We start from the raw sequence: 13,799 nt of genomic DNA, 5'->3' as shown, positions 1-13,799 counted from the left end.
TGAACTGTGAACTGTGAGGGAGTTGCCGCGACGAATTGATGAGGCGTTTGGGGTGGCGTTGAGGGGGAGGCTGGGGCCTGTGGTTGTGGAGGTGCCGAAGAATATGGGGGCAGTGGTTTATTTTTGATGAATCATTGTATTGGGTGAGTTGGGGATAGATGTGGTATTGGAGTGTTGTTGGCAGGTCTATGTAAATATGGTTTGATAGTAGGGAAGTATTGATGGTATGGTATTTGAGTAGGTGGTAGCAGTGACTGTATACAATATTATACCTCCTCATTCGGTGACTGTGTTCTTTTGCCTCGGTTGTTTCGTATTACCTCTTCCGCTGTAGTATGTGTGACCACCACCTCTGTCGTGAGCACGATTCCCGCTGATTCTTGATGGGTCAGGATGTATTCCTCGCTGGTGTGGCTGCCATCGCGGTAGTGGTATTTGGTCGTTGTTGTTCCATACTTGGAGTTTCTCTGGGCAGCACGGGGGTCGCCTTCATCCAAATCGTCCGGGTCCAGAACGCTGAGTGGTCTGCTGCGGACGGATGGCTGTGGGTAGGATGGGGATAACGATTGTAGTCGGTACTTCTTGCTACCGTATGTGTAGCGTCGTGTTTTAGTTTGGGATCCATATGTGCCCAGGAATTGTTTGAAGAGGGGCTTCAGTGTGGGCAGGCTGCCTGCTATAATGCCCATGTTGGACTCGACGCTGTGGTGGATTTGTTAGTTTGGGTGATAAACGGTAGGGAGGTTTGCGTACACGACCCAGATTGTGAGGGTAGAGTAGTCCCATAGGAGATCGCCGGTGCGACCATAGTTGGGCAGGACAGAGAGCTTAACGATTGCTGCGACGCAGGCACTGACGTTTGGTTAGGGGATGTAATGATGAGGGAAGGAGGGGATATATTGGTTGCTTACAATATCCCCAGTCCCAATATGCAGACCAACGAGGCTTTCACACGTCGGTTAACCTGCAGGTGTCTGTGGCTGTTAGTTGAGAAAATCGTGCAGTTTAAGACGAGGACAAACCGTAGCATTATCGCCGGTAGAATGGCAAATATGATATCTGTCAGAATATTCAGACCTGGGATCGTCAGCAATGTCCTAAGAACATGAGCAAGTTCCCTACCGGTATTTGTGTAGCTCAATTTTAGGAGCTGTGAGGATGTGAAACACTGTGATTTCACATTCTCATCCCAGATGGATCGGATATCTTTACACTCAAACATGAGTGTCTGCCATCATTAGTAGTGATTCATTATACATGACGGGAGTGACAAACAAGAAAGCATATTATGGTATAGAGTAGCATGACCACTGCCAGTCATTAGCATTTGATGGAATAGACAGAGCAGGACTAGCTAATCAAAGCAGTTCCCATCTCCCTGCAATTATCCAGCGTACAGCTAGGTTCATGACATACCCATTACTACCCAGATGAATATCTTATAGCCCCGTCGCGGGGCAAACCGGAGGAGAAACAGCCCAATGGAGATCTTGACGAGCCCGATTGCCCACATATAGATACCCTGAGTGGCGAAATTCAGGTGTGTCGCTATCGAGGCCGTATTTTCCACATAGACCGTATGTCTTCCTGCACCATATATGACCTCTGGTATTATCACAGCAAATCCACCGAGTGACTATGGGCGTCAATGTCAGATTCCAGGCTGCTAGAGCGTCGGGAGGGGAGGTTACAAGTGCCATTGTCAACACCATGACATAATCCTAGCTGCAGGTCAGTGTCCATTCTCCGGCTGCTTTTTGTCCTATACTCACATCGGGCCCAACATTTCGGATGAAAAACACACGGACATACATCCGGGCTAGGACCGTGAGTAATGCAAAAGCCGTGGTGATCGATGTAGCTGCCAAGATCTGGGGTCCCTGGCTCACATCAGGCAAGCCCGCGCCCCCCAGATGAGAATTAGCCGCCATAGTCGCACTCAAACTGGGGTATGCTTGTCATGGTACGATCATGAGTGTCCTTGGAAAACAGAGGGGGCAAATGGGCGATATAGCATCGGGTCACCCAGATCGCAGGATCAGAGCTTGCGAAAGCCTTCCACACGAGCTAGCGGCCTATTCTGCCGGTCGTATGCTTGTACTCCTTCTCCAGGAGCGTCGCAATGAAAGTTAACGCTAGGGAACTAGAGGAATGTCTAGGAAGCTAGGATTTCTTGCTGCTCTGAATTTCGGTGATAAAGGATCCCACTACCAGGATCTCCGATGCTAGAACTGGTAACCATCTGCTTCGTTGTCCATGCCGCAATCGACCCGTCCAGTTCAGCTCTGCCACCTTCATCTGTCAGGTACAATCTAATCAATTTCGCTTAATCTCGGCGAGAGGACCCAGTTGGCCCCCTGGGAAGGCCTCCAATAGGTCACGGTCTCTGTAGTATGTCCGAGGCATTAAGGACGGCTGAACAGGAACATGACCAATGGGATAGTTCATGTCCATGTGTTGAACCTTGAACGCTCAGGTAGAACCTCGGAACGGCTCAACAACGTTTGTGAGTGGAGCTGACATCGTGCCATCCGCGCATCAGCTTGGAGTCCCACACACCAAACACAGGCCGAACGCGAAACCCCTGGCGATTCCCCTGTAAGAGTACGTGTACGTACTCGAATCTGTTTATTCCTGTCATTGCGTGCGGAAATCTCCGGCGGCACAGCACTTGTTTACTTAGCGTAAGAGCTAGAATTAGGGTTCATCTAGATATAAATTAATTTCTTGCCTAGTCAAGCACCAAGCCAGTTGGACCGGATGTTTCGCACAATGGACCGTAATAAGCTAACTTACTAGTAATAGTGACTTAGAGCAAGCCAAAGACAGCAGAAATTTAGCATCTGCAATGCTCAATTGGTAGATCTGGCTCGCAATGTTTACTGATCGTCTGTGTTTGGTCTTGGATGGAGGATCACACTTGGGCCACAGGCGGGATCGTTCAGGGATCGATCGATGAGCGGGTCAAGCCACTGAGAGCAGCGATTCCACTTTCAGGGCATTATAAGATATTGGGAGGAATCGAAGGATCCGATCCAGCCGGTGGAGGGATCCTTGGTTGTCGGAGGAAAGAGAAAGAAAGAGGGTGGAACCGGTTTGGTGTCAGACAGTCGGACCCGCGAGCCGCCATCGCTTAGCGGGTTCCGTCCCAAACCGTATGATACTCTCAAAACTTACTCTTCTCTAGACATCTTCTTCCTAGACGTACAACACTGTGACAGCCCTGCATATACGACATTCTCACTACTAACATCCACCATCCACGTTCTCCTTTCGGTGGCTCAGAGCCTTCCGATCCCACCTCAGCAAACATGATTCTCACCATTCATGTGGATTCATCCCCTCCGGTCAACTCTGGCGGAGTCTGGAACCGATAGTGGAGCTGTCAGACAAGTCTAGAGCAGACAGCGCATCGCCCTAAATGCTTAGACTGCCATTGTTATTGGAGCTGTTTCGAACTCCATGTTTGCTCGGCCAGCATCCTAGTTGATTAGGGCTCCGTTTTATTTCTCGCCGGCCATCCGAATCTCCATCAATGGCATTAGCATAGTCTCGTGCCCATAGCGGAATACGAACATCTAGGCAATTTGAGCAAGGGATGAAAACACTTAAAGGGCTGACATTGCCCTTTCGGGGGCTCCTCTTTCTCTGCTCAGGCTGTGTTCCCGTTCTGTCCTGCCTCTGCCTCTCACAGCCCTAAAGCCAACGCAATGGTTGCTCTCAAGGCCCTCAGTCTGGGCCTGCTTGCTTCGCAGGCCTGGGCCGTGCCCACAGCCTCCCAGACGGCTCTGACCAGTCCAGCTGCATCCGACGCTGCCGTGGCTGCCGCAGCTGCCAAGCTCGAGCAATTGTCGAGCTATGCCCTTGACCAGACTCTGGCCGACCTCCCCAGCAGCTCCGAGGACAAGCAGGCCTGCACGCGAGAAACTCTGCGCATCCGCCGTGACTGGCGGGCGTTCTCGAAGCCCGAGAAAAAAGACTACATCAACTCAGTGCTCTGTCTGCAGAAGCTTCCCTCGCGCACCCCGTCACATCTAGCCCCAGGTGCTAAGACTCGCTATGATGACTTCCTAGCCACGCATATCAACCAGACTCTGGAGATCCACTATACGGTACACGTTACTTGCCCAGAAATCTACCCCCAGCACTAACAAGAGACTTAGGGAACCTTCCTCGCATGGCACCGCTACTTCACCTTTGAATTCGAGCAAGCCCTCCGTGATGAATGCCACTACGCAGGCGACTTCCCGTAAGCCCCTCTTTCTCCCTCACCCCTTCACTCCCCAACTAACCTCAACTCACAGGTACTGGGACTGGGGCTACGACGCCATCCACACAATGGAAGCGTCCGAAGTATACGACGGCTCCGAGACCTCCATGTCCGGCAACGGCTACTACATCCCCAACCAAGGCAACATCTCCCTCTACCTCGGCAATTACGCCCCTATAATCCTGCCCCCTGGCACTGGCGGTGGCTGCATAACCAGCGGGCCCTTCAAGAACTACACTGTGAACATGGGCCCCGCCGCGCTCTCCCTCCCCGGAGGCAGCACCGCCGCTGTCTCCAACCCCCTCAACTACAACCCCCGTTGCCTGAAGCGCAGTCTCACCACCGCCCTTCTGCAAAAGTACAACACCTACCCCAAGATTACCTCGCTTATCCTGGACAACGACGATGTCTGGGACTTCGAGATGACCATGCAGGGTGTGCCTGGCAGTGGGTCGATTGGTGTCCATGGCTCCGGACACTATAGTATGGGCGGGGATCCGGGACGAGATGTGTATGTTAGTCCTGGAGACCCGGCGTTCTGGCATCATCATGGTATGATTGATCGGGTTTGGTGGATTTGGCAGAACTTGGATTTGAAGAGTAGGGAGTATGCGATCTCGGGAACGGGAACGTTCTTGAATGAGCCGGCTAGCAAGAATACTACCTTGCAGACGGTTGTGGATTTGGGGTATGCCAATGGAGTGCCGAGGAGGATGAAGGATTTGATGAGTACGACGAAGGGGCCGTTTTGTTATGCTTATGTTTAGATTGGGGAGGTGTGGGTGTATATACTGTTAAGAGTGATAGGTTGTATAGTTCTCATGAGAATGTATATAGTATGTGTGATACGAAAAGTGAATGGCATGATCTTGTTAGTACGAGAGAATGTCAGAACCGGACTCATACACAAATTCAAAGTATTTTCTTCAGTTTTACATGGTTGTTGGAGTTGTCAGTAATCCTCAAGTACATGTCATATCCAATAGATCAATTGTTAGATGTATAGCAATGTAGTATCTAGCATCTCCGTTCCACTCCCTTCCGACTCATACAGATATATTTCACTCCCTTATATGGTTTCACTCCCTCGCCTAGCCCGCGACTCCGCCGCGGATCGATGTTCAGGCTCTCTACCTTGAGCCCCGAGGGAAGCCAGCCACGAACGGAGAATGACACCGCTGCCGAGTTAGGCATTAGTGTCGCGTTTAGTTGGGTCTTGGTTTTACGGGGCGCCGAAAGGAAGATGGAGGAATCCGAGTAGGCTCGGCTGGGTGATTGTTTCTGTGATTGTGACTGTGACCGGGGAAGTGACGGTGGAGGTTGCGGCGAGGATGATTGAACGGGCGGTGTAAGCGTCTGCGATTGTTCGGGTTCAGGAGTAGGAGTATGTGTGAGTTGTTCGGGATCCTCCGGGTTCAAGGAGAGGGGTTCAGCGGGCGAGGAAGCTGAGGCTTCTGCTGCCGCTGCCGCTGCTGCTGCGCGGGAAGATGATTTCTTGACAACCTTCTTCTTCTTCTTTTTCTTGGTCTTGCGTTTCGTCGTGTCTGCTTCAGGGTTCTGGTAAGACGCGTTGGCATCGTAGTAGCCCTGAAGGAGATTGGTGTCTGCGTCGATTTCTTCGACATCGTCGTCCAGCTCGTCGTCCGCATAGTGTCCTACGACGGTGCACCGGAGCGTCGCCGTCCCGGAAATAGTGCCGGCATCTTTGGTCGGCACGCGCCATTCTAGTACGCCGTTGCCCGGTGAGAATAAAGCCTCTCCACGGCTGGCTTGCATGTCTGTGATGTTCCGGACCGATTTCGGTATCGGGACGGTCACCACAACCTCTTCTAGCGCTGGCGCTGAGGAGTTGCCGCCTCCACCCCCGAGAAAAGAGGGTGTGGACGTGCCTGATCCGCTACGCCCGACACCAGGTCGGCTGGAGGATGAGTATCCCGGGAAGTTTGTGTTGAGAATAAGGCGGACCTCAAAATCTGAGCCAGTCGGCCCAAGCGATTTACGGATGTCCACAATAGCCGGCAAGAAAAGCTTCTCCATATGACTCGGGGGTTGGTCAAGTGTAGGGTCTGTTGGCATGAGATCCACCTCGTACCCGGCAAGAATGAACCGACCGTCTGGTGGTACAAAGCTGAGCTCGCCAGGGTTCTCCCGCCAGCGCGCCAGGCGCACGCATGGGTGAAATACCGGCAACTCCAACTTACGTCCCAAAGCTTTTTGACCACCGGGTGCTGTTAACGAAAGGAGCAGATCCGGGACACCGGATATCTTGGCGGTGAAGGCGATAGTGCCGGAAGACATCGCAGAGAGTATTCGTCCTGATGGCGCCATCGTCACGGAAAGTGACTCGATAATATCAACATAGAGCTCGTTGGAAGTGTGTCTCACTCCGGACTTTCTCCAGGGGATCGCAGGTCCTTGGGCCGCGGCGGCGGCTGATTGCTTCATGGCACTGGCTTGTCCCAGAATCGGTGTCGATGATCTGCGCATAACAAAGGCCGTCAGTTCACTGTATATAGCATGGTGACCTTTATCCGGTAGTAGTGGGCACTCACCCAGGCAATCCAACGCCGCCTAACAGCTTCCCCATCCATCCTGGCATTTCCACTACCTCCTGTAGCGCATTGGGCTCTGTATTGCAAACAACCCCCGCATCGCACATTTCGTGCAGAAGCTGTGCGACCACATCATAGTTCGCCTGGATCTTGGTGGAAAGCAATGGTGCTCCAACGAAGTCCTCGAGAACATCAACAACCCGATGAATGAATTCCAAGGCAAGTAGCGGTTCCGTATCAACCTCGGACAGCGCCAAGAACAGCAGGTTGGACTGCACTACCGCGAACACTGTCACCGGCGGAGTTGTGTTTGGAAAGTAGATGAGTGAGGGGCGCGGAGCTGAATAGGCGTTATAGAGGGGGAGAATGGCCGATGCGGAGGGCGGACGGGAGCGATAGACCTGCTCGACGATCGGATTGCTGGAAGAGGACAGGTCAGTGACTGCTGGAAATCAGGACATTGGAAGGAACGGCGTGCCTCTGCTCATCATAGATATAGAGCGCATCGATCTGGCCGCTCATGATGGCGAAGGCGACCTATCCCGACCGGTGGGGGCGTAATGTAGTAGGCAGAGGTGGTCATGGTGCAGCAATGATGGTCGGTGATCCATCGGCCCCCATTTAGCGGAGTCCAAAAGCCCCTCGTTCTGCCGCCGATCCCCGCCTTTTCATGCATTTCCTTTGAATGGCTGCAGCTCGCCGCAACGAGCTAGTCTCCTTGATCGAGACTCGTCTGGACTGCTCTCTAAAAGACCTTTTTTTGTCTCTCGTCTCTCGTTGATTCTACAACAATGTCTTCGTCTACCCAGAATAACAGCGCCTTGGATGTCCAGCCCAAGGACGCGAAGCGTGCACTTGCGGAGGACGCATATGATGACTGCCTATCGTGCAGAGTTACTGGTATTCTAGTTTCTGGGCGATAATCATGGTACTGTAGCTAATCTGATGGCTTGCAGGATCCGCCGCGTTCATCGGCCTCGGTGTGTACAGTTACTACTCGGGATTGAAGAACCTCAAGATGAATGAAAAGGCAATTATGCAAGGAACAACCAAGTATAAGATGGGATCTCGACATCTCGGGCTCTTCACCATCTCTGCGACACTAGTTGGGATGGGAATTTATAGAGCGTTCAACTGATGAAGCCACGACGATTTGTATATCATGTACTCTATACCATATATTCTACTCTGGCGTTGATTCTTCTGGTAACGGGAATGCACATCAAGTCAAGCGCTTCACCATTAATAAACATGTACAAAACAGTGTATAGAAAGGATCGTACGATTAGTATAACACTAGCCGCCTCACCGGGTATCGCCATGTCTGATAACCTCTATATTTGATAGTAATGATGACCGAAGGAAATGGGATATGACAAGGAAATAATGTGAGCAAAGAGAATATGAGCACAAGGATAGAATGAAGATGACTGCGGAAAGATGACCCGTGGCCCACCAAAGGGCCACATGCAATACTCCTACTAATGCACCGAAAGAAAAACAAAGAAGAAACCACAAAAAAATGCAATTGACCGCTGCGTGACCGTGAGAATATATGCTCGTCTATTCGTCGATACCATATTTTCTAGGTGAAGCGGCCACGTTTGCCGCCCCCAAATATGTCTCGATTGCCTAGACCAGACAAGTCGAAGAAATCGGGCACGTTCAGCTTTCGTTTCGAACCAATCCCGACGGACGGTTCATGAGGAGACGACCGAGTGTTTGAGCGGGTGAAGTTATTATGACGATTCTGTTGCCGGGCGTTTCGAGGCAGGACGGAGACGCTGACCGGGGCACCATCCTGAGACGCTGGAGTCGAACTGTCGGTGGTTTGCATGTCCATGTCTTGTTCTGGGAATTGCGGAAAGGTGGGCCCGGCAGTGAACGTAAAGATAGTTGGACGATCGAAGTCGTTTGATTCAGAGGCATGAGGGGTCGAAGGTGTTGGCAGCTGTTGCTGCGGCGGAGCTGGAGCTTGCTCCTCCGACGATAACTTGGAAGGCTGTCGGATCGGTTCGGATTCTGGCTGTGCCTTGCGGGTGGCAGCCGGCGTTGCGCCTCTGGTTTGTTTCTCAACCTCATCATCGTCGCTAGGGGCACCATTTCCATCACTCCGTTCCGTGGCCCATTGCCGAACTTTCCAGCCCTCCCCGTCTCCAAGACCGAGGTTCTCCCGGTCTAGGAAGTGTAGTAGATCCTCAATTGCTTCTTGGTATCCAGCTTGCTTGGCTTGCGACTGTTCGTAGACAGCATTCTTGTAGAGGTTCGTGACGGAGAGAGCAGCAGCCTTGAACGACTGTAGGAGCTGCTCAGGAGGTTGTGGCCGAGGCGTCGAGCTGGGCAGTGACGTGTTTAGGGATCTCATCGAGTCCATGGTGTGTGGTGTGGTGGCAGAAGCAGTCTGCCTGGGAAACTTCTGACAATAAATACTAGCGTTGGCGTCACTAGGAGGGGTGACTTGAACCGTGCTTCTGGGAAACAGGGGGTCAGGCAAACTCCGAGGCAACCCCAAGAAAGATCAGGAAGAGGCAGATATGACTGATAGTCTGGACTAAAAGAGACAGGCCCAAAGAGGGGGCGTTATAGAGGAGAAACAACAAGTTCCGCAGGCTAACAAAGGACGTTGGCTGGCGATGACCGTTCGGAAAGGACGCTGGCGCAGCTGATCTTTCTTTGCGTCTGTCCCGGTAACGTGACCCACAGCGGGGAAACTGGTCTTCCGCCGCCTGCTGACTCAGAAATGACTCAGTCACGCCCTCGCGTCTCCCGTCCAATGAGCGCGTGCCCTGGCCGCGCTTCTCCGACGAAATTCCATTTGCCATCCCATGAGCGCGACTGGCGGTGCTTCTTCGTCCTTTCATCATCCGTCACTGTTTGTTCCTTTCACACCTCCTTTGTGCGCCCCCCCAACTTCAATTTCTCCCACCAGATCCTCTACAGCCAGCTTTTCAAGAGGTCGTGGATCTTACATATTCCTAGGGGTCTTATCGATAGCTTCCTACCCTGGGTTGTTCTAATATCAACTCGTGTCCCGCTTTGTATAGTACCGAACAGCTGCGCTCGGTGCGCTGTGGATGGTGATGGCTCCTTCAGTTGAACCGACTCCCGACTCGCCATCACAGGCAGATACCCCCATGACAGACGCGAATGCTGAGCCTGTCACGTCGGTGCCCGTGGACAGCGCAGACGCGCCGATGACGGTGAGTTAGCGCAAATCCCCTGTTTGCGCCATGTATTATCTTCATGCGCGTTTTTGGTTAAACGGCAAAGCGCTCCCGCTGACAATATTCCTAATTCAGGGCTACCAGGATACTCCAGACTACACGGTAAACGCGACTCAATAACGTGGCGATCTGCTTGACGCATGAGCCGGCTAACACAGATTAGGACTCGGATACGAACCCAAATACCACGGCGAGCAGTGTTGCAGGCGACGCAGCGCCTTTGGATGGCCGGAGACGGAGGTCTGAAGCTTTCCACATGAGAAAAAGTATCTTAGGCAAGAAGCATGGTCGTTTGGATGAGTCGAAGGTACGCCAATGCGATGGTCGTGTCTTGATGATTTGTCGCTCACGGTGTGTGTTACTATAGGAAGATGATTCTATCCGACGATTTCGCTACCTCCTCGGCTTAACCGACTTATTCCGTCATTTCATCGAAACCAACCCTAATCCGCGGATCAAGGAGATCATGGCCGAAATTGACCGACAGAATGCTGAGGAGGAGGCAAAGGCCAAGAAGAAGGGCTCGTCGCGCTCAGGCGGTGCAGGTAGTGAAAGGCGTCGCAGAACAGAGCAAGAAGAAGACGCCGAGCTGTTGAAGGATGAAAAATCCGGCGGCGAAACCAACACGGTCTTTCGGGACTCCCCGCCGTTCATCAAGGGAGAAATGCGCGATTACCAGATTGCAGGATTGAACTGGTTAGTTTCGCTGCATGAGAACGGTATTTCAGGTATCTTGGCCGATGAAATGGGCTTGGGCAAGACTTTGCAGACCATTTCCTTCCTTGGCTACCTCCGACATGTATGCGATATCACCGGCCCGCACCTCATCGCCGTCCCGAAATCTACCCTCGATAACTGGAAGCGGGAATTTGGAAAATGGACACCTGAGGTCAATGTGCTTGTCCTTCAGGGTGACAAAGAACAGCGACACAAGCTGATCAATGAGGAGCTTCTCGATGAGAACTTCGACGTTTGTATCACTAGTTACGAGATGATTCTTCGAGAAAAGGCGCACCTTAAGAAGTTCGCTTGGGAGTACATCATCATCGACGAGGCCCATCGGATCAAGAACGAGGAGTCTTCTTTGGCGCAAATCATCCGTGTTTTCCATTCCAGGAACCGACTACTGATTACCGGTACCCCACTTCAAAATAACCTCCACGAGCTTTGGGCCCTCCTCAACTTCCTGTTGCCGGATGTTTTCGGTGATTCGGAGGCATTCGACCAATGGTTTTCCGGACAAGACTCCGATCAGGATACAGTCGTGCAACAACTCCATCGTGTTCTGCGACCTTTCTTGCTTCGCCGTGTCAAGAGTGACGTCGAGAAGAGCTTGCTGCCTAAGAAGGAGGTCAATCTTTACGTCCCCATGTCGGAAATGCAGGTCAAGTGGTATCAGAAGATCCTCGAAAAAGATATCGATGCGGTCAATGGCGCCGCCGGCAAGCGTGAGTCAAAGACCCGTTTGTTGAATATCGTCATGCAACTTCGCAAATGTTGCAACCATCCCTACCTTTTTGAAGGTGCAGAGCCTGGCCCACCCTACACCACCGACGAGCATCTCATCTACAATGCTGGAAAGATGACGATCCTTGACAAATTGCTGGCGCGTATGCAGAAACAGGGAAGTCGCGTACTCATCTTCTCCCAGATGAGTCGTGTCCTTGATATTCTCGAAGACTACTGTGTTTTCCGCGAATACAATTACTGCCGCATCGATGGTACAACGGCCCACGAGGACCGGATTGCTGCTATCGACGAGTACAATAAGCCGGGATCAGAGAAGTTCATCTTCCTGCTCACAACAAGAGCCGGAGGTCTTGGTATCAACCTGACGACGGCCGATATTGTCGTTCTCTTTGATAGTGACTGGAATCCTCAGGCGGATTTGCAAGCAATGGACCGTGCCCACCGTATCGGACAGACGAAACAGGTCGTGGTGTTCAGGTTTGTTACAGAGAATGCGATCGAAGAAAAAGTCTTAGAACGTGCCGCACAAAAGTTGCGGCTCGACCAGCTTGTCATCCAACAGGGACGCGCTCAGCAGCAGACCAAGAATGCCGCGTCCAAGGAAGAATTGCTGGGTATGATCCAGCACGGAGCTGCCAATGTTTTCAACACTCAGGCCAACACCACCATATCTGCGGAACACCAAATATCCGAAGATGATATCGACAACATTCTGCGAAAGGGCGAGGAGCGGACTGCGCAATTGAACAAGAAGTACGAAAAGCTTGGTATCGACGACTTGCAGAAATTCAGCTCCGAAAGTGCGTACGAATGGAACGGCAAAGACTTCACCGATCGCAAGAAGGACATTGGTATCAACTGGATCAACCCGGCGAAGAGAGAGCGAAAGGAACAGTTTTATTCCATCGACAAATACTATCGCCAGGCCTTGGCAACTGGTGGTAGAACGGCTGATCCCAAGCCCAAGGTTCCTCGGGCGCCGAAGCAGATCACTGTCCATGATTGGCAGTTCTTCCCGCCTGGGCTTCAGGAGCTGCAAGAGAAGGAGACGGCCTATTTCCACAAGGAAATCGGATACAAGGTTCCTCTGCCTGATGGTCCGGAAGAAGAGCTGAGCGAACGCGAGGCCGAACGTGATCTCGAACAACAAGAGATCGACAATGCAGTGCCACTAACGGAGGATGAGCAGGCGGAGAAGGCGAAGATGTCTGAAGAAGGCTTCTCCAACTGGAATCGCAGGGATTTCCAACAGTTCGTGAACGGTTCGGCCAAGTTCGGCCGTACTGACTACGTTGGAATCGCCACCGAAGTGGACAGCAAAGAGCCGGAAGAAATTGAGGAGTACGCGCAAGTATTCTGGGAGCGGTACACGGAAATCCAAGATTACCCCAAGTACCTCCGTGTCATCGAGCAGGGCGAGGATAAATTGCGGAAGATGAATCATCAACGCAAAATGTTGCGCAAGAAGATGGAAATGTACCGCGTACCACTCCAGCAAGTCAAGATCAACTACACTGTGTCTACCACAAACAAGAAGGTCTATACGGAAGAGGAGGATCGGTTCCTGTTGGTAATGCTGGACAAATATGGAGTCGATGGCGAAGGTCTCTATGAGAAGATCCGTGACGAAATCCGCGAGTCTCCCCTCTTCCGGTTTGACTGGTTCTTCCTTAGTCGAACCCCAGTCGAGATTGGACGTCGGTGCACCACCCTGCTGAACACCGTGGCAAAGGAATTTGAAAATGATGGAAAAGCCAACGGTGAGAGCGGCAAGGGCCGGGGACGTGACCGCGACGACGATGAAGCCGAGGAGGATGAGGGCCCACCTGCCAAAAAGAAGACGAAGGGCGGTGCAGTTGTAAGTTTCCTTGACAATTCCTACCAGCCACGATCACAATACAGTAGCTCGGCTAACCAACCCACAGAATAAGCAAGTCAAGGCCGTCAAAGGTGGCAGCAAGGCAACTTCTACCTCAACATCGCGGGCAGCCAGTGTCTCTTCAAATGCGGCGCCCAAGTCGAGGAGTCGCAAGAAATGATCTCTTCCTGTAATCAGAGGTGGGCGATGACGAGGTTTGTTACGACTATTCTGTAGACTGTTTGGGAAGCCATTTTTTGAGGAGGGAGGGTTTGTTGGTTCTATTTTGTTCCATATATGTCGGTCTGGCGTTGGCAGATAGATGCCATTGTAGTTTTATGATCATCTTCCATCTCCTTCGCTTTTGTAAAATGACACCTTGTGGTTAAAAAGACCTTATGAATGTTGTCTTCCATCACATAGTG

The 13,799-nt window shown here is 51.9% G+C and overlaps 6 protein-coding genes across 6 annotated transcripts; 3 read left to right on the top strand and 3 right to left on the bottom strand.

The window, feature by feature from the left end:
- Window positions 1-266: 266 nt before the first annotated feature.
- Window positions 267-1,931, bottom strand: BO85DRAFT_378536 (integral membrane family protein; the record flags this gene model as incomplete). The annotated part of the gene is made up of 9 exons (XM_025656301.1): window positions 267-702; window positions 754-852; window positions 912-974; window positions 1,023-1,077; window positions 1,123-1,228; window positions 1,276-1,310; window positions 1,417-1,636; window positions 1,692-1,721; window positions 1,773-1,931. 9 exons carry the CDS (start codon window positions 1,929-1,931, stop codon window positions 267-269), a joined length of 1,203 nt encoding a protein of 400 aa, XP_025512678.1.
- A 1,440-nt stretch (window positions 1,932-3,371) lies between these two features.
- On the top strand, window positions 3,372-5,197 carry BO85DRAFT_403477 (tyrosinase family protein). Its single transcript, XM_025657229.1, has 3 exons — window positions 3,372-4,112; window positions 4,164-4,249; window positions 4,305-5,197. Exons 1-3 carry the CDS (start codon window positions 3,711-3,713, stop codon window positions 5,035-5,037), a joined length of 1,221 nt encoding a protein of 406 aa, XP_025512677.1. The 5' UTR covers window positions 3,372-3,710; the 3' UTR covers window positions 5,038-5,197.
- BO85DRAFT_471044 (putative AP-3 adaptor complex subunit mu) lies at window positions 5,128-7,421 on the bottom strand. Its single transcript, XM_025662441.1, has 3 exons — window positions 7,301-7,421; window positions 6,823-7,242; window positions 5,128-6,749 (listed from the first exon to the last, which is right to left on the bottom strand). Exons 1-3 carry the CDS (start codon window positions 7,342-7,344, stop codon window positions 5,288-5,290), a joined length of 1,926 nt encoding a protein of 641 aa, XP_025512676.1. The 5' UTR covers window positions 7,345-7,421; the 3' UTR covers window positions 5,128-5,287.
- A 129-nt stretch (window positions 7,422-7,550) lies between these two features.
- On the top strand, window positions 7,551-8,126 carry BO85DRAFT_452185 (uncharacterized protein). The gene is made up of 2 exons (XM_025660766.1): window positions 7,551-7,722; window positions 7,779-8,126. The coding sequence occupies exons 1-2, from the start codon at window positions 7,614-7,616 to the stop codon at window positions 7,958-7,960; spliced, it is 291 nt and encodes a 96-aa protein (XP_025512675.1). The 5' UTR covers window positions 7,551-7,613; the 3' UTR covers window positions 7,961-8,126.
- On the bottom strand, window positions 7,957-9,445 carry BO85DRAFT_452184 (uncharacterized protein). The gene has a single exon (XM_025660765.1). The coding sequence runs from the start codon at window positions 9,194-9,196 to the stop codon at window positions 8,408-8,410; it is 789 nt and encodes a 262-aa protein (XP_025512674.1). The 5' UTR covers window positions 9,197-9,445; the 3' UTR covers window positions 7,957-8,407.
- A 248-nt stretch (window positions 9,446-9,693) lies between these two features.
- Window positions 9,694-13,769, top strand: BO85DRAFT_452183 (putative SNF2 family helicase/ATPase). Its single transcript, XM_025660764.1, has 5 exons — window positions 9,694-10,022; window positions 10,122-10,148; window positions 10,210-10,353; window positions 10,414-13,374; window positions 13,442-13,769. Exons 1-5 carry the CDS (start codon window positions 9,903-9,905, stop codon window positions 13,553-13,555), a joined length of 3,366 nt encoding a protein of 1,121 aa, XP_025512673.1. The 5' UTR covers window positions 9,694-9,902; the 3' UTR covers window positions 13,556-13,769.
- The last annotated feature ends 30 nt before the right edge of the window (window positions 13,770-13,799 follow it).

The sequence above is a fragment of the Aspergillus piperis genome (assembly GCF_003184755.1).
Source record: "Aspergillus piperis CBS 112811 unplaced genomic scaffold BO85scaffold_18, whole genome shotgun sequence".
NCBI classification, from domain to species: Eukaryota; Fungi; Ascomycota; class Eurotiomycetes; order Eurotiales; family Aspergillaceae; genus Aspergillus; species Aspergillus piperis.
This window is presented reverse-complemented; position numbering and strand designations above follow the sequence as displayed.